The sequence below is a fragment of the Aedes albopictus genome, chromosome 2 (genome assembly GCF_035046485.1).
Source record: "Aedes albopictus strain Foshan chromosome 2, AalbF5, whole genome shotgun sequence".
NCBI classification, from domain to species: Eukaryota; Metazoa; Arthropoda; class Insecta; order Diptera; family Culicidae; genus Aedes; species Aedes albopictus.
In genome coordinates this window covers 411,011,359-411,032,399 of record NC_085137.1, presented here as the reverse complement: position 1 = coordinate 411,032,399, position 21,041 = coordinate 411,011,359, and the positions used below count along the sequence as shown (strand labels likewise).

Below are 21,041 nucleotides of genomic sequence, written 5' to 3'. Positions count from 1 at the left end.
AAAATTATTCGCTCTCATTGTAGTAATTACATCATTATTTGATTTCTTTATATAAAAATGCTACATATCGCGGCTGCCCTAAACGTCTACCATTTTACCAGGCATCGCAAGCAAACACCGCACCGTGGAGTCATCAACAACTGCGCCAGGTAAGATTTTGGGAAAAACCTCCTCTCCTTCTACAACGACTTGCCGCTCATGTTGAACATTGGATTCTGTCGTCTTCAAAATCTTCAAACTGGTGGTGGTTGTGTCGCGCAATGTAATCCGAGTGTTTATCAAGCTCCTGCAGTTAACCAGGTTATTCCAACTTCCAAAAATTAGCACCATCGCGGAGATGGGATCAAATATCAGTAAATAAGAATGATGGCCATGTTGATGACGGCTGATTCGGTGGTTGGCTGTTTGGTTTTGTAGCGGCATTTATACTTACTGAACACTTTTGTAGAATATTTCATAATTGCTTCCATAAAACTAAACTCGATAGTTTTATAGAATGGTTTTATGGAGGTTTACAATGCCGTGTTAAATTAAGTGTTAAAACCAATTTATGTTATATTTTATTATTGAGCTACATACGGTTTTGGAAACAGCTAGAAGAAAAGTTTTTAAAAGTCATTGCTTTGCATTCTTAAATGCTGCAAATAAGCAAAGCAGCACGTATGTTGTTCCAATTAAACCTTTATAAATCGGCATGAAAGCTGAAAGGTTGTCATATTGTTACTTGGGCACGGCAGTGTACCAAACAACCATTCTATCGGTTTTAGAATACGGTAGCTTCTGTTTTCAATCCGCGGCGAAAACACACTTGCTGAAGCTTCAACGGGTTCAGTACCGTTGCCTTCGGATCGCGTTAGGTTGCATGAACTCGACTCACACAATGAGTTTAGAAGTACTTGCTGGTGTACAGCCTCTGACAGACCGCTTTGCGGAGTTGTCGTTCCGGTTCCTCATCCGATGCGAGGTTGTGAATCCGTTAGTCATAGAAAACTTCGAACAGCTGCTCGAACAGAATCCCCAAACTCGTTTTATGAGTGTGTACTACTGGTACACGACGCTGGAGGTAAGCCCATCTCCGGTTAACACCAATCGTGACAACTTCTCAGACTTCGACAGCTCCTCTGTAGATTTTGATCTCTCTATGAAGGATGAGATCACCGGTATACCGGAATCTTTTCGTTCCATAGGTATTCCACAAATTTTTGCAAGTAAGTTCGAGCATGTTAGCGGGGCCAGACAGTTCTTCACAGATGGTTCCAAAACCGATGATTCGACTGGAGTCGGTATCTACAACGAATTTCATAGCGCCACCTTCATGCTTCAAAACCCATGTTCAGTATACATTGCTGAGCTCGCGGCTATATACTACACCTTAGAGTACATTCGCACTCTTCCACCTGAGCACTACTTCATTTTTACCGACAGTCTAAGCTCTCTGGAGGCTGTTCGGTCAATGAAACCGATGAAGCACTCAGCGTACTTCCTGAAAGGAATACGCCAAGTCTTGAGTGCTTTGTCCAAACGCTCATACATCATCACCATAGCTTGGGTCCCTTCACATTGCTCAATCCCGGGCAATGAGAAAGCGGACTCTCTGGCTAAGGTGGGCGCTAGCGAAGGCGATATTTACGAGCGTCAAATCGCCTTCGACGAATTTTTTGCATTGGCCCGTCAGGAGACCTTGATCAGCTGGCAACACAAATGGAGAGATGGAGAGATGGGTAGATGGTTGCACTCCATCATTCCACAGGTGTCGAAGAAGCCATGGTTCAAAGGGTTGGATTTGAGCCGCGATTTCATTCGTGTAATGTGTCGGTTGATGTCCAACCATTATTTGTTGAACGCACATACCTTCCGTGTTGGGCTCTCAGAAAGCAATCTGATGTGGGGATGCAATGAGTATCGTGAGGTCAGATCTGAGCTGCATGAAATTCTCCGGGTCCGAGGAAAACAACAGAAACCCGTTAGAGAAGTGTTGGCAGGACTTGATATGGAATACATGAACCTGATTTACCAGTTTTTGAAACGTGTTGATGTCAGAGTTTGATGTATGTAGTACGTTCCTTGTTTTTGTTGTCCGCCTTTTGGTTTTGTTGTTCGCCCCTGTCTGTCGTCACCCCCTTCCGTTTGTCCTCTTCTTGTCGTTTTCTACCGATAAAGTCCTTTCTTTTTGGTTCCGTTACAGATATGGACAATTTGTCCCATCAAAGTTTTAGTATAAGTTAGCAAATAATTTAGTTTTAAACCCATAAATCCGTCCTTCCCAATTTTTTTTTCTTCAATCCTTAACCTCGAAACAGCCGCGAGTACTTCGGCTTCCCAAACTAACATAGTATTAAGACAGTAATAAATTGTAAAATGAAAATCATTGTAAAAACAAAAGATTTCGGCTCAGTTATGCCCATGTGGCGCCCGAGCCTTCCAAATAAACGAATAAGTAAAAAAAAAAGTTTTTCGACCGCCTTCTCCAGTTGGAAGCGAGAAAAGGTGCCCAAATTCTTCAAGAAACATTCACTTAAGGCGAAACTGGAAGCATTCCCAAGTAACCACGGTGTTGAAGCCTTATTGTATGCTGATATAGGGTATATTTAGAGCAATCATTACTTTACATGCAAACTAAAGGTTGATTTCAAGTGGAAATGGGCAATTATAGAATCAAATTACGATTATACTGGTATAATCTTTAATCAGTCGCATAATTGCCATTTCCACTTTTAATCAATCTTAAGTGTTCATGCAAAGTAATGATTGCTCTAAATACACCGTATATCTGCATGCAATAAGGCTTCAGCACCGTAGTTACTTGGGTTTCCTCATTTTTCTGGTTTTTGATTTTCAAAATCGTTTTTTTTTAAGACACTACACCGTCTTCAACCAGAGGTTGTACTGACTGAACAAGCACTAACATTAGACAACGGACAACACACATAACACCCAGTGGCCCAGTGGAGAATTTTCCGTTTTACAAAAAGTTTTCCCCAACTGGAGCGGGAATCGAACTCACACTCCGAGGCTTACGAAACGCCTGGATGACTGACGCCTTTAGCCGCATGGCCACGAAGCCCACTTTTCGTACGTTTTCGTACACATGTAGAGTATGGATCAAAGTATTTTCTGCATTTTTTTGAGGTGGGAAATGTTTTCCATTTTTGCAGAAACCATTTTTTTGTGAAATTTTGTTCAAAAATGGTTTCTGCAAAAACGAAAAACATTTTCCACCACGAAAAAAAAAAATAATAAGGAGATACCCTGATCCATACTCTAGATGTGCACGAAAACCGATTTTGAAAATATTGCTTCGTTATTTTATAAAAAATCAAAAACCAAAAAATGAGGAAATGGATCCAGTTTCGCCTTGAATACTCCCTTTAATGCAGCTTTGGATGGATTTGAGGTCGAAGATCCAGACCGATGAATGCTTCCACCGTGGATTTGACTTTCGGTTGCGGTTGAATAACTATCCCACTTTGAAAACACTACCACCAGCTTATAAAAAAACAAAAACCGTTTAGAATTTGCACTATTTCTTCACTAAAATCTTCAGACTCTAGTTTAATTTAAAAACACTTCACTAATACTTTACTTTTGCAAAAGAAAATAAAAAATGAATAACTCTTTTAAAGAAAAACTAGAAAGGACGAGCAAATTCCTTTTAATTCTACTACTGTGCTTATCTTCGGACAGATAGGCCTATTTCGTCTGTGACTTACAGACTTCTTCAGTGTCAAGTGCTCGACATACGAGCACTTGACACTGAAGAAGTCTGTAAGTCACAGACGAAATAGGCCTATCTGTCCGAAGATAAGCACAGTAGTAGAATTAAAAGGAATTTGCTCGTCCTTTCTAGTTTTTCTTTAAAAGAGTTATTCATTTTTTATTTTCTTTTGCAAAAGTAAAGTATTAGTGAAGTGTTTTTAAATTAAACTAGAGTCTGAAGTAACAAGTTCTACTAAAAGCTCTAAAGTAATAGTAAACTAAAATCTTCTTTTTGATAAATTTTACACTGCCATTAGCCGAGATTCGATAAACACTTGAGCGAACACGCCGCGAAAATTTGTTTTGTAGATTGTTAACTTCGTGTGACTGCGAAACTAGTTCGATCGTAAAGTTCCGCGGAGTCCAAAGTAAGCTCGATTTCCTGACACAAAGCGTCTCTGAATTTCTCTGCTGGTGTCGTTGCCAGCGAGCCCAAGTACACACATTCTTTAACCGCATCAATTGCATCACCTTCGATAGAAATTCAGGGTGGCGGGCTGGCTGACTCCTCTCTGGAGCCCTTTGCCATTATGTTCTTTGTCTTCGACACATTAATTATTAATCGCCATCGTCTCAAATTTGCGAACTATAATATCAATATCATCAGCGAAACCAAGCAGCTGAACAGACTTCGTGAAAATCTTTCCACTCGTGTTTATCCCCGCTCTCTTTATTACACCTTCTAAAGCAATACTAAACAGCAAGCACGAAAGACCATCACCTTGCCGTAACCCTCTGCGAGATTTGAAGGGACTCGAGAGTGTCCCTGATACTCGAACTACGCACATCACTCGATCCATCGTCGCCTTGATCAACCGTATCAGTTTATCCGGGAATCCATATTCGTGCATAATCTGCCATAGCTGTTCTCGATCGATTGTATCATACGCCGATTTGAAATCGATGAACAAGTGATGTGTGGGCACGTTGTATACGCGGCATTTCTGCATTACCTGGCGGATGGCAACATCTGATCCGTTGTAGCGCGTTCACCCCCATGACTCTACACTGAACGAAATCTCCCGCCGTACAGAGAATGATTTGTCATTCAAGGCGATACAGATCCGCAGAATCCGAATTTTGAATGATTTTGTACGAAAATGAGTTTACTGCGCTCTCTTCAATGATAATCATCCTGTAATAAAATTAGAATCGTCACAAATTACGAATGAATTTTGAGTTAGAGTTTGTTGTGATTGATTATCATCACAAAACCATCTGAAATCGTTTCTACATGGGCCTCATACTGAAAATCATTCAATACACAGAACGAAAATCCTTACGACCCCAGTATGATTCCTCATTTAATCGTGTGCTCAATCCATCATTCCTAAAAACGTTATCGAATGATTCTCCATGCATTTTTTGTCGGATTTTTGTTCGACTTCTGTATTATAATTTTTTGCAAGTTGTCTGACAAATATGAACAGGCAGAATGTGCATATGAGCATAATTCGAAAACAAGCTGAATGTATTCCATGACAGCCCCATTCCGAAAATCATTCTATTTTAGTTTGGCTTTTCGTTTTGTTGTTGACGCACCAGTTTAAGATAGAAATAAAAACAAATGTGGCGGTCGAAGTGGTCGCCTGAAATTCTCTAAGTTGAAGGAAAAAAATATTGCTGGCTGATTCCAGTGAACTGTGATATGAGCCCTTGCAGTGCTCAGTTCAATGGTAGTTATAAAATGTTTTAATCGTGTATGTTTTGTGTTTTTTAAATAAAGCGTAATTCTACGACTAGATTTTTTTCTGTTATTATTTTCAAATATTTTAGGAAAAATAATGTCATAACCGTTTCAAGTAGTACGAGAGAAATTGACTCTCAATTTCTCTTAAACTAGTTGAAATGATTGTGATTTTATTTTTTCTAGGATATTTGAAGAAGAATTGAAACAAATTCAAGGGAATACACCTATATGAGCAACATTAGATTTTTCAATGACTGTCATCTATATTTGAACCGCAAAACTGGATGGATTTTGAATGACTATCATCCTTACCGAGATTTGTTTTGATTCCGTATAGAATGATTATACTTATAACATTGAATGATTTCCATATCGCTTGTTTTGTATCTGTCAGATCTGGAATTGAATGAGGGCCTTCTACAAATCATCTGATTTTAGGCATGGGGCTCAAATGAAGCACTTTTCATTCAATTTATGGCGGGGATTTTGGTTCAGTGTAGCTTGATACTGCCCCACGAACTCTCTTGCAATCGGTGATAGACGGCGGCATAAAATTTGAGAGAGTAAATTGTAGGCCACCGTTCAGTAGTGTATTCGCGCGATAGTTCCCGCAATCCAAACTGTCGCCCTTATTTGTAGATGGGACATACATACGATACCTTCCATCCATTCCTCCGCTAATACTTCCTTCTGCCAAATCTTGGTAATGACCCAGTGGTGTAGTGCTCTTACCAGTGCTTCTGCACCGTATTTTAGAAGCTCGCTTGGTAGATTACAAGTGGTCGTCGAAATAAGCGTATCTGTACCCTTAACCGCCCAGGACGATTCTTTCTGACTTCAAATGGCTCGTTCTCCGAAACTAGGGCACCAAATTGCATTCGGTTTGAAGCATCATCAAGGGGAAGAGTGTAGCTTTACAATGGTTTGGCGGGGATCCCCCTGTGACCCTCCCCCCTTTTCTGCGGGGCGGATCTAGGTGTGGCATGATCCGAAATATTACCATATGATCATAATTTCGACTGGAAAACAGCATGTTATTGTCGTTGTTAGTAACAGATTATTCTAAACATGTAATTTCGGACCTGATTAGGTCAACCGGTCATCCGGTGACCTCGGAACAGGTTCTGGGGACCTTGGAATCTCCGGTAGAAATGGCCATTTTTCGATTCTAATAGAATCCCATCATGCGACACCTCAAATTTCGCAGAATGCCGCGCGTAATCCAGTAAAACAAAGAAAAACTTTATTGATCGATTCTGGTCACCCGGTGACCTCGGAACAGGTTCTGGGGACCTTGGAATCTCCGGTAGAAATGGCCATTTTTCGATTCAAAAAGAATCCCATCATGTGACATCTCAAATTTCGCAGAATGCCGCGCGTAATCCAGTAAAACAAAGAAATACTTTATTGATCGATTCTGGTCACCTGGTGACCTCGGAACAGGTTCTGGGGACCTTGGAATCTCCGGTAGAAATGGCCATTTTTCGATTCAAAAAGAATCCCATCATGTGACACCTCAAATTTCGCAGAATGCCGCGCGTAATCCAGTAAAACAATGAAAAATTTTATTGATCGATTCTGGTCACCCGGAAACCTCGGCACAGGTTCTGGGGACCTTGGAATCTCCGGTAGAAATGGCCATTTTTCGATTCAAAAAGAATCCCATCATGTGACACCTCAAATTTCGCAGAATGCCGCGCGTAATCCAGTAAAACAAAGAAAAACTTTATTGATCGATTCTGGTCACCCGGTGACCTCGGAACAGGTTCTGGGGACCTTGGAATCTCCGGTAGAAATGGCCATTTTTCGATTCAAAAAGAATCCCATCATGTGACACCTCAAATTTCGCAGAATGCCGCGCGTAATCCAGTAAAACAATGAAAAACTTTATTGATCGATTCTGGTCACCCGGTGACCTCGGAACAGGTTCTGGGGACCTTGGAATCTCCGGTAGAAATGGCCATTTTTCGATTCAAAAAGAATCCCATCATGTGACACCTCAAATTTCGCAGAATGCCGTGCGTAATCCAGTAAAACAAAGAAAAACTTTATTAATCGATTCTGGTCACCCGATGACCTCGGAACAGGTTCTGGGGACCTTTCAATCACCGGTAGAAATGGCCATTTTTCGATTCTAAAAGAATCCCATCATGCGACACCTCAAATTTCGCAGAATGCCGCGCGTAATCCAGTAAAACAATGAAAAACTTTATTGATCGATTCTGGTCACCCGGTGACCTCGGAACAGGTTCTGGGGACCTTGGAATCTCCGGTAGAAATGGCCATTTTTCGATTCAAAAAGAATCCCATCATGTGACACCTCAAATTTCGCAGAATGCCGTGCGTAATCCAGTAAAACAAAGAAAAACTTTATTAATCGATTCTGGTCACCCGATGACCTCGGAACAGGTTCTGGGGACCTTTCAATCACCGGTAGAAATGGCCATTTTTCGATTCTAAAAGAATCCCATCATGCGACACCTCAAATTTCGCAGAATGCCGCGCGTAATCCAGTAAAACAAAGAAAAACTGGCCACCGGATGACCAGAGTAATCAAAATTTGAATATCTCGTATACTAGACTAGGTGTTTATGTGGTACATGTGGTATAGCTATTGGTTCTTCTGAATTACTCTCGTAATTTTGCGAAATTTGCGGTGTCGCATGATGAAATACCATGATGGATGCAGAAATACCAAGAATACCTCCAATAAAACAAAGAAAACTGGTTTGGTTCCAGGGGTTCCTCCAGAAAATTTTGTTAAATAATTTCTTCGGGACCCTCCATAAACCCCTCCAAAAATTCCTTCAGAGGCTTTCTGGAGGAATTCTGGCAGAAATTTTAAGAGGATTTTTTGGAGGAATACCTGGAGGAATTCCTGGAGAAATTTCTGGAGGAGTTTTTGAAGGAACTTTCGGAGCGGTTTATGGAGGGTCCCGAAGGAATTACTAGACGATGGAGGAATCCCTGGAGGAGTTCCTGGTTGTATTTCTGCAGAAATTTCTGAAGGAGCTTTTGGAGTAGTTGGAGTAGGATAAGCATTAGAAGGCGGAATTAAATAGTTCAAAACTGATTACACTCATTCAAATAGGGTATTCTACTTAAAGGGTTCGAAAAGTCGGTTCAACAGTTAAATTTGCCTTTATTTATTTTTTGTTTTCGTTTATTTAGATCAGAATGGCCCTTTCACCAGCACATTTATGCCGGCATGTCAAAAACTTATTCAACCTATTTGAGCACATACATCATTGAGGGCCGTAAGTTCAGTCTAAAAGCTTAAACGAAAAATGCCAAAAGCAAAAGAGGCATAAATCATGCCAAATCACTCTCAAATTACTTTGCGAGTTGTGAAGCGACACCATCGCAGGGCACATAAAATGTCAACCTCCCATCGGCATCGCGCACAGTGCGTACATTGCTCCAGCGGCCTTGAACGTGTTACAAATTTCCCTGCAAGCCGGGCGTCCAAAATTCGCCGAACGAAAACCAACCACCGACCGACCGACCCACCGCAGAACAATGATGATCCGTTGCCCTCTTGAATTAGCTACTTGATTCAACCGACCGAAAAAAAAACTCATCTCTGACGGGCAAATAAGTCGCACATCGTGCGCGTGGGAGCTTTGGGCAGAATCGACCCGAGCAAGAAGGCTCTCGTCTTCGGCAGCCACCAACCACCACCCTCTGGGGGGCCCCGGGGGTCTTGGGCACTAAGTAGACTCCAACTCGCGGCAAGTCGCAGTAAGTTAGTCAGTCAGTGGGGTGTTAATGTATAAATCCCTCCGCCGGGCCGGGGTGCATGTTCATTTGATCTGCTAATCTCGTCGGGGATGCTTGTTTTATGCTGCTCGTTTCGGTAGTTCGCGAATCGCTCAGGGGTCCGAAGTTACGCCGCTGGAACGGGAGCAGCTCGCCAATCGATCAATCAATCAATCTACGCGGTTCGATCGGTCATCACAGGGGCTGAACTTTGCAAGTGTGTTCATTGTGAGGGTGAATTACTACCACGTGGTGAGGGCGAAGCATCCGCTGTGGTTGCGGTTGAAAGAAGTGTGTTCGGAACGTTTGTGAAGTGCATCTGCAGAAGATGAAATTTGTGCAAATGAGATGCTGATTAAATCGCACCCCACTTAGCCAGATAATCATAATCGTTGGAAGCAGAAGTGCAGCACAAAAGCATAATCGTGCGAGACGGGAACTGAACACAAAACTGCATCGCAGAAAAGGTGAAGAAGGCCGCCGAACAGCAGCGAAAATTACGAGCAGTGCGTTGAAGATCGACGAGTATCGACTTGAAGGGGCTCTCGGATACTTAGGTGTGGTTGAAGTTTATTTGTTACATAAAGTTATACGAAAGTCGGCACATGAGGAACAGAAGTGGGTTTACACAAAACGAATAGGATAGGTAACACAAAAAAAAAGTTCGTTGTGAATTGGAATCGTGGCGTCAGAGAATCAGTTACCCACTTCCTGAAAACTGCAGCAGTGAGCCGAATTAGTTAAATCGTTGATGATACAGTCAGTGCTTTCGGAGCGGATCAAAGTGGTATTAAGTAACTGTTGTGCACCCCGAAGAAGCAAATTAAATTGTGAAAACATTTGAATCATTGTCGTCATCTAGGAGAGCTACCACCCAGAAGTGAGTAAGGAATTCAAGCCGGAAAAAAGTGGACAACGAAGTGGAACTCCACGTGACCGTGTCCGCCAGAAGGGATTGAACGTCGCCCCAGCATTGCCGTCATGTGGAAGTACATTGTCATCGTATCGGTGTTTGGAGTATACCTGCTTAGGAACCATCAAATAAATGGGGTAATTATTTAGTTCGGATAATTTCCAACATTATTACAACAGCCGTGGTGAAGATCTTGGTTTTTATTGAGCTTCTTCAAGCTTTGTAATGCTGCGTAAAAGCTGGTTCATAAAAAACAATAATGTCCAACACACATTGGGCAAAATCAAGCCCAAAGGTGGAAAAAATTAATAACTTTTTTAATACAAGACCATATGTGATCATCAATAGCTTATTCGAAAGCAAATTTTCTCAAGAATTGGTTGGTGGATGATTCATGTACGGGCAACTTCTCATAGATCCCGTTTTACCCCAGTTCCCCCTAAAATTTGTGAATTTCTGTTATTTTACGGCACTTGTTATGATTTTAATGATTATTTCGCTGGGATACCATCGCCCCACTCCCATTGAGTAAAGTTATTGAAATGTTGGAATTTTAGGGTGTTGTGGGGTCAATTAGGCAATGGTATATTTTCAAGGTAGAAATTCATTTTTTATTTTTATTTATGATTTTTACGTGACAATTACTAAATAAAAGATCAAATTCACATGGTTTATTCCTAAAGAAACCATTTTTGGCGAGTTTGCCCGAGCAGAGGGGAATATCAAATTAATAACTACGAAATCACAAAACCTGTTTTTATATCTTGTTTTGTTATTATTGAATTATCAAGGCATTACGTTTCCATAACATGTTTTGTTGGACAATCTTACTTTGTTATGACCAAGCAATTGGTATGCAGCCCTTAAATAACATCTCAATATTACATTCTGTTGTGGAACAAGTTTGGTTATTATTGTATTATTGAGAGTGCACAAATACTTTATGGTATTGCTATCTAAACTAAAACAAATTTTGAAACAAAACCTACGTCATTCTACAACGTTATTTACAGCATTTGAGGGAAAACAACTGCATATTCACTCATCAATTTGTCTTCCTCTTCCATTTATCATTACATCCAAACTGAGACAAAGTGCATGCCCCATATCACTAGCTAGTATTCCGTGGGAAAAAGTTTGCATAATGCACCAGAAAAACTGTTTAACGATTTTTTGAAAAGTGCGCAAAGTTAGGCCCTAGGTGCGCAAAGTATGGTACACTTACGGTATCACATTTGATAAGAGGTATGGTATATTACGTGGCATGGAGGTGCTGTAATGTGTACAAAACAAAGTCCCTGCTCTGCGGCGCGAGGTTTTGCTAAATTTCTGAAATTGACTGAGTTGTAGCTGAAAAGTACCCAAAATACCAGCCACTGCCCAAGTGGCGCAGTACCCTGCATACATCTAAACGAGAACATAGCAGACGATATTGAAGGTTTTTAAGGTTTTCAAAGGGACGTTCCAGATTCCGCCTTTGACATGTGAATTTCAATGATAAAAATGTCAAACTTATGGAATAAACTTGTTTGAACGAAGCTAATACAGACAGCTGAATCCAAAATTGTAGATGGTTTTGAATGGGATTTTTCAGAAATATTTTGTATTTCACATGTTTTCCCTGTCGTTCCAGAGGATGAAGTCGGATCTACCTATTTTAAAGATAGGTACATGAATAGTTGAAAATACACCTATTAGGGAAGAGAGAAACTGAAGTTCGCATTCTAACATGTTGGTCTTAATATATAGAATTCTCAGCCATCACGAAGTCATATATGATGTAGAATAGGATGCTAAAGTGGAGGCCATACCCGACTAGATGAACATAACAATAATATATCATAATTATATCTTAATGTGATATAACTAACAAATTATGTTATAATTTTGTTATGACATGGACTGTTTCAAACTTTTTCAAACTAAATTATAAGAAAATATATTATAATCTTTTGTAACTAGTTTTGTTACAAATAAATCAGAACAAACTCTGTTATAACTTTGTTATTTTTGCAACTGAACAAAATAATCAGTTGCAAAAATAACATAATTATATCAGAATATGAAATAATTTTAATTTTTAGCTATATTACAAAAAATGAGAAATTTGATTAAGTATTCGTTTTTTTTCATTGCTTGTAGAGCAAAAGGTCGATGGATAGCAGGTAAAAGATCAGAAAATGTTTATAAGGAAACAGCTTTATTCTATGTAATTGAAAAATTAAAAAAAAAAATTCAATTGCTGTTGAGGGGCTGCAGTTTTGCTTGTTTTTCATTGCGTAGAATGCCGGAAGCGTATCCGGCTACCCTCAAAACTGAAAAGTACTCATATTTTTTCAACTTTGAACCGATTTAAGTGAACTTAAACTCGTTTGAATAAGACATCTTTTTTTATTGATTGGTTATGCGAATAGAACGATTGGGTTACGCGGTATTCCCAAAAGTCCAAATTTTCTGGAACATATCCTTATGCTATTGAGGGGCCCAGATGCAAAGAGGTGTAAGAGGAATTCCACGGAGTCATGTCAGTCGATCCTGAGCGACCATTTCAAAAATATCTGAAACTTTGCACAGTTTTTCAATTTCATATAAATCGCCATTTTTTGATATTAAACCTTCATATTCACTCACGACTAACTTTTCAAAAGGGTGTATGCGAAAATAGTTCTAAAATATTCTAAAAGCTGTACAGCAAAAACGGATTGTTCGATTGTTATAAATTTTTCAGCAAAGTTAGATAACTAAATAATGATTCCTTAGAAAATATACACTGTAAAAAATTTCTTTTTCTACTTTGAAAAAATATGATATTTGTCACAAAAACCCAAATATCTCAAAACCCTATCTTTTTACCAACTTCAATTTTTTAGGGGAAATGGCCCATTATATCAGCTATCTACCATAAAATTTTGGTGATGGTAAACTGATAAACAAAAAAGTTATGACATTTCAAACATTTCACAATTTTTACATTTAGTAACAAAAAAAAAATTTTTTCTGTGTAAATTATTTCGAGAATTATATTTTGATGCTGATTTTATTGTAAAGGCTACCGCCTGAATTAAACAAGTTGTTTTCATGATACTTTAGTTTGATTATTCGTAATTACTATAGTATCTATTTGAAACTTAGACGCGATCCAGTGTTGTGATCAAAAATATTGAGATTGTCATACTTTTTATTGTACGTGACTGGTGAAAAAATCCCTTGATAGTGTTGAAAAGCTGTTGATTATAAGAAAAATGGAATTGAATTTATTTTTAAGACAAAAGCTGTATAATAAAAGTTTTTTATACGCGTATACGTCTAGTTTATCCGCAAAAAAAATCCCTCTTAGAGAACAGACTTTATGATCGGAAGAATGCGAGTAACTTCAACAACAACAAATGCATAAGAGGTACATACCACAGACAAACAGACGAAACGCCTAGAACAATTTTAGTGAAAATTCATCGCCCAGTTCACACTATCACCACCTGGTGGAAATGTTTCACGAAACACTGCGTTGTGCAATATCGTCATCAGAAGGCGCTAGTGTGAAACGTCAAACGCAAAGAAAAACGATGGGCGCTCTTCTTGTTATGAAAGCCACAACCAAGATTCAAAATGATCGTTGAAGGCGTGGTCAATGAAAATTTCGCCAGTGTTACGTTTGTTTGTCTGTATACATACCTGACAATGCTCACGAAAAAAACAAAAAAATACTACCGCTATGAATATTAAAAATTGTATAGTATTTTTTTTCTTCAGCCACCAACACCAAACAAGTAAGTTAAAATTAATAAGTGATTTTGTTTATTATAATCTAACGAACAAGATGAACAGTCGCTTTCTCAAAGGTCTTCAACTCAACGCTCTCTTGTAGACCGTTTGATGAAAAAAAATGTTCAAAAGAGTTACGAAATCTCACCGAAAACACCATAGATAAACTGAAAGAGACTGGTTATGCCCAAATGTCCACATTGTGTACAAAATTACGCATTTGCACGTCCTGCCGTCTAGAATTTGACAAACGAGCCATCTGTATATCATCGGTAAAGCAGGGCGCAGGAAGTTCGAAAACGACAACAACTGAGAAATTGCCATCAGCGACATCTGTTTAAACAATTTAATTACGCCCCTTTTCAAAAATGCCCTGTAATATTCTTCAACATCTATACCCATTTCAATATTTTTAACGTTGCAAAACACGCTTTCAACATTCATCTTGAAGAAGAGGGAAAACACTTGTCCTCAAATGTAACAGCAAATTAATGAATAAACGACTAATGCGCGGAGTGCGTGATAAAATCGGAACATTACGGTACATAGTATATTATATTATATGTATATATAATATATAATAAAAACAACTTGTTTTACTCACGCAAGGCCATTAACAATAAAATCAGCATCAAACTTCAATTTCCGGCCGAAATAATTTACACTAAAAAAAATTATCACTAAATGTGAAAATTGTGAAATGTTTGAATTGTCATAACTTTTTTGTTTACTTTCATGGTAGATTGCTAATACAATGGACCGTTTTCTCTAAAAAATTACGTTGGTAAAAAGATAGGGTTTTGAGATATTTGAGTTTTTGTGACAAAAATGATATTTTTTAATGTTAAAAAAGATTTTTTTCACAGTGTATATTTTCTTAAGAATCGCCATTTAGTTATCTAACTTTGCTTAACAATAAAATCAGCATCAAATCGCGATTCCCGGCCGAAATAATTTACACAGAAAATTTTTTTTTACTTAATGTAAAAATTGTGAAATTTTTAAAATGTTATAACTTTTTTGTTTATTAGTTTACCATCACCAAATTTTTATGGTAGATTGCTAATACAATGGACCGTTTTCCCTAAAAAATTCAAGTTGGTAAAAAGATAGGGTTTTGAGATATTTGAGTTTTTGTGACAAAAATGATGTTTTTCAATAATAAAATAGATTTTTTTTCACAGTGTATATTTTCTTAGAAATCACCATTTAGCTATCTAACTTTGCTGAAAAATTCATAACAATCGAACAATCCGTTTTTGCTGTGCATATTTTTGAATATTTTTGAACCATTTTCACATACACCCTTTTGAAAAGTTAGTCGTGGCTCTAAATAAAAATTTGATATCGAAAAATGGCGATTTAGATGGAACTGAAAAACTGTGCAAAGTTTCAGTTCAATAGAAAATCATGAATTAAAATTTTTCCTTAATTTTGATGCTGTTGCTTGGAATCGCTCGTAAGTGACCGTTTTGTCGAGTCTGAGCTGAACATATTAAAAAATCTTCAGATTTCAAGCTCACAGGAACTTTTTAAAGATTATGTTTATGATGATTAGAAAAATTACAGTAAATCAGAGAAAATTGGGTTGATATTGAAACTCCATACATTTTGAATGGGATGAAAAACTGGTGAAAAACTTCAAAGCTCATTTACTCGAAAGTGGGTTTTTGTAACTTACACCCCTTTGCTTCTAAGCTCCTCTATTCTAATATCGGCGTTGTTGGAGTTAGCGTATTGAAAAAAATATGGTCTCTCGTGAAATATGCTTCGTAATTACACTGTTGAAAACGCTTTGACATCCACGTGCAGCACAACAGAACATGTGCTCGATGAACAAATTGAGATTTGAATTATGAAAATGCTACGGTCAACCTTGGCTTGGTCAGCCAAAGCAAAATCAAGAAATTGACATTTATGCTTCGTAATGATTACTTTGAAGTCAATACTTTGGGCCTAGGCTGGGCAGATATGCTATTGGTGATTTGATGGTGCATGAAGAAGAAGAAGAACGATGGTGTTTTGAAAAATCCTATCCCTACCACACAGGAGAAGATTTTAAAATGTCTCTATAAAATCTAAAACAAAATCTAATTAAAAACGTTTTGATGTACGGTGTAAGACTTTGGACGGACTACATATTGAACGTATAAATTTAAATTTAACATTTTTTTTTTCTTGGTAAGGTACTTAATTTGTACCAATCACCAATTGGGTTTTTTAAATTAAGAATAATATATTGATTTTTTGATTTTATTCGAAAGAGCACCTTTTTTTAAGCCAGTATGATTTTTTTCAGATTTTTTAAACTTTATTTTGATACCTTAAGCTTCAATTACAAAAAGATTTTTTGAAATCACCTTTTGACAGCTGGGCAATTGCTTGACAGCTCCGCCCAGTACGAAATGCGACGAGGGGTGATTCGACAAATCGATCCCATACAAACTTTAAATCGATTTTTAAATAGGTTCCCGGGCACCAAAGTTCATGAAAATTTGGATTTCGGCTCAGTTTGGCATGTATAGATTGTGAATATGGAATTATCTCAACACCACTAAAGAAGCCAATTGCAGCTGGTCTATGGAAAATTCCACGTGTATGGCAATTCGGGTTTTTTCTTAACTCACGATGACCAGATTGGTTCAGTCGGATTTGTTTTTGATGGAAAAAATAAATCTGGATCAAATGAGATCAATATTGTCAAAATCGGAGAAAATTTATCGCAGATATAACCAGAGCGTTAATGATTAATCATAAATTTAATCATGATTAATGATTAATGATTAAGATTAAGACAAAAAAATCTCATTTAATCATTAATCATTAATCTTAATCACACTGTTTTTGCAATCTAATCATTAATCAGTAATCATAATCATAAGAAAAAATATTAATCAATCATTAATCAATCATCTCCAAAAATGATTCATCATATAAAATATATGATCTTATTTAAATTGGTTCAAATGATGTTCTAAATAATATAATTTTTGATTCTTTTTTCAAAAATCTCCTGGACAGAGTTACCTTTTACTTTTGAAACTTCAAAAACATGTTAAACAATAAATATACTTTAATCATTTCCAGTTTTTTTGTGATTGATTAATCATGATTAATCATGATTTTCAATCAATGAGCCATTTTTAATCATTAATCATAATCAATAATCACAGGTAACCAATTTTAATCATTAATCATAATCTTTAATCATCCGAAAAATCAAATTAATCATTAATCATAATCAATAATCACTAAAATTGGAATTTTAATCATCAATGATTAATCATGATTAAAATTTGTGTTAATCATGAACGCTCTGGATATAACCATTACATAGCTTACCTTCTTTATTTTATTGTCTGCTGTTTCATATTATGAAGTAGAAAATAAAGGCATTGTAACTTCTAAAAATTTCATCAGACTCTTCCGTATTTTTTATTTTATTCATTGCTATAATTTGAGTTTTGGGTAAATATAGCATCATAGCTATTGATATGTTTATCTTTGTATTAATTTCCTTCTTTCAATATCCCAGTTCCGTTACGGTGCCAAATTCCTATCACTTTTCTACGATTCCCAATTCTTATAGGTTAAGTAAAATTTTAGCTTCAAAAAGTGATACATCTGCAAATGAGTTCTTTTTATCTCAAAATTGAGTAAACTTAGTTGAAATTATATGTCATGTCATATGTACTGCTATTCTAACCTCTAATTATAACGTCAAAAAGTATCGAACAGACTATGTATTACGAAGTAATGAATGTTAGTGAGAGTGGAGATAGCAAATATGGTACCTACTAAATAATTCTAATCAATAAAAATGTCAACTATACAGACAATTCTGCTCAATTGATGATTGCATTTGTCTATTATAACTTTTTTTTTCTTTCGGTCTATTATTATTCGATCATATATTGTTTAACATTATGTCATAAATATCTTTTTTCATTACTAAAAATAATCTAAAACAGGATAAAACTAAACAGCATCTGCAGAAGTAATCATATCGGCATATGATATAATTACCTTTTACCTTCGCTCACGTAGGTACGTGTATAATCGCCGTTCTCACAACGCGAACAAAACAAAAAATTAAATAAAATCATCTCCGTCTGGAAAGGATCTTTGTCGCCGCCAAAATGCACCCCATGACGAAGCTCAATCATAAATAGTCGACTAGCAACTTTTTCGTCGTTCTCCTTGTTCCGAAACAGCCGACGACGGGCCCTGCGAACGCCACCACTGTTATTAGTGTTACAGTGCACATGTCTGCGCACCGCGATAGCGCTGTTGGTAAGAGAGAGAGGTTCGTTGTTTGATCTTGCATTCAAATCTCTGTCTATTTTTGTCCTGCGACTGGCAAACATGAAATGGGGGAATAGGGAAACTGGCAATACGTAGAACCAGTAAAGCTTCTATCGTCCCTCACTGCAAGTGCTGTGATAGCCTCATTGGTAAAGGCGACTGGAAATTTACGATAGCAGGATTGGAGGTTCAAATCCCGTCGATGTTTGTAAGTTTTATAATGAATTCGAATTTTTGTTATGTGGCCTATTATTTTCTAAAAATAGAATAACACACTTAAAATAATTACCCAAAAATGAGTAAAAAAAGTTAGTTTTTACCCTAATTTTTAACTAATTTAATAACTCTTTAATATCAAAATTTGTTATTGAAATATTTCCCAAATTCACTGTTATTAAGTTGTTATTGCCACTAACAAAACATGTTATTAAACTGATTTTTCAGGAACAAATTTTTGTTATGTGACTTGTTATTTTGCCGCTTATGACAGCCAAGTTTATAACTCAATATGTTATGTTAATAACATGAAAATTACTAATTCCATTATGCAGTTATTTTGCCAAAATAACGCATTTTGTTATGCTGTTGTTATTCTCTTCTGCTCGGGTGATCTTAAATTATTGGTTATATTTAAGTTTTCCCGCATACAAAAGTGAGTAGTTCCCATCCTTATACCACCGATTCCAAACATTTCCAAACGATGAACCATTGCTTACATACTCCAAAAATATCCTAAATGTTGTTTGCGCATAGCCCCATAGACGGGAGGCGATGGCAGCATATAGTTTTAGAGCTTAGTTTACCCAAACTCCCCTAGAAACTTGTATTTTTTTATTGTTTTTAAATTAAAACAACTTTAGCTTGAAACTTCTATGCATGATATGAGTTAATATTGATGAACAGCTAAACCAGTAATATCACTGCATCCTATGAAATTTGGAAATTTAGGGTACAATGGGGTTATATGAAAAAAAAACAATCAAAAAGCTTGAGTGACCATATAAGTTGACAAATAACTTGTTTGAAAGATAATATCCATACGAGTTCATTAATGACTGATTGATGCACAGGTAGAACACATATAGCCGAAGCGCTAAACGCGCGAGTATTCAGCAAAACCATGCTGAGAGTGTTGGGTTCGATTTTTTGTCGGTCCGGGGTTTCGCATTATTGAAATTACCTTGACATAATGTCAGATGAACGACAGCATTTCCTCAGAATTGATGTGTGTATCAACATAATGACTTGATTTTTCGTATACGGATAGTACAGACCGTAAATTTTAATGTGGATTGATTAAAAATTGATTGAGTTATGTCGAAAAACAACCCGTGCAAAGAAAGAATTGAGTGTATGTAATGTACAGTATGCGGCAGGAAAAAATGCGAAAGTGTTTTTCAACTTCAAACCTCATTTTCGTCCATTTGACATTAACCAATCTATGTTTCAACGTTCCATGATCTAAAATAGGCTAGTTTTCTGAAAAGCTAATTAAAAAAATTCCCATTTTGGTCACTAACCTTTACAGGGGGGCGCCTGAAGATGAAGACCACCAGAATTTTCAAACCGCAAAAAATCGCACAGGTCGCTAAATTTCGCATCTGATAAAACAATTTTTTTTATTTTCTCTACAATACCATCAAATATATGTAGAGTAAGGTGGGGCAAAAGTTCGACCTTAGTTGAAATTCCAACCAATTTCAAAAAATCGAAGCAGATAAAAATAAATAATTACCGTGTGGTGATTCTACCATCCATGAGCTAAAATTTTGCTGAACAAAGTTACGCCAAATGTCTTTTCAATTTTGAGTTACAACACTTTTTGTATGTGTGTGTTTTATTCGAACTCTTGCCCCACCACTGGGGCAAAAGTTCGAATCTAGTGTTTGTGGAATTTCGCTAACCGTAGCACACTGTTTTGACACTTTGGTAATAGGAATACCTGAAACCACTTCATATTTGATGTTAGAACTGGAATACACTTTAAAATTCGATTTGGATTTTACCCAAATCAGGGTTAAATTTACTACACCAAAAATTAGTAGTTTTCCGCCAAATTCAGATAAAACAATTTTTTTTTTCAATTTTGATCGAATTTTCTCACTAATTTCATCACTCTTAGAGATAATATGTACATTTTGCAGAATTTTTGGTTTATACCTAAAGTTGCCACATGACTCGAACTTTTGCCCCACAATTCGAACTTTTGCCCCACTATGTGTAAAATACGATTTCAAAATATTTTTTGCAAAAAGTTATACATGCTAGAGCATCTTCAAAATATACCTAGTTACGCCCCAAAATAAAATATCGAATTCGATTTCATTAAAATTCCATTCCATGCGTTGGAAGGACCATCGCATGTTACAATTTTTTGATCAAAAACCAACATTTTGTCATAACTTCTCGAAATATTGATCAATTTTCATTATTTTTGGAGTGAAAGACTCTTTTTCAAAAAGGGTTCGAACAACCTTGACACCCGAAAGAAATAATTTGAATTGAGCTCAAAAACTTCAAAAGAAACTCTTGCCCCACTCGAACTTTTGCCCCACTTTACTCTACTTATTTCATCTGCTATGTGAAACTACATGGCTCTGGATCAGTGTGGTCTGGTTGTTCATCGAATTCGAGCTAATTTTGTTACTGTTATAGTAATTTTGTTTAATGACCATTGGGCGCGCAGTTTATTGATATCCGCTTATTAGGCCTACATTATCACATGTTAAACATCAAATATGTTTATTTTTATTTTTCAGTGCTAGAATATAGACATTGACTGAGACACTGTCATGAAAAATAACACATATATATCCTATATTTAGTATGTAATAGTGCCTTGAACTTTTCGCATTT

At 36.9% G+C, this 21,041-nt stretch overlaps 1 protein-coding gene across 1 annotated transcript in view; it reads left to right on the top strand.

Moving 5' to 3' along the window:
* The first annotated feature begins 8,679 nt into the window (after positions 1–8,679).
* The window catches only part of LOC109417971 (U-scoloptoxin(01)-Er1a-like), a 28,662-nt gene continuing 16,300 nt past the window's right edge, over positions 8,680–21,041 (top strand). Inside the window, exon 1 of the mRNA XM_019692116.3 lies at positions 8,680–10,255. Coding sequence (XP_019547661.1) covers positions 10,187–10,255 — 69 coding nt within the window. The 5' untranslated portion in view covers positions 8,680–10,186. The remainder of the gene's footprint in view (positions 10,256–21,041) is intronic.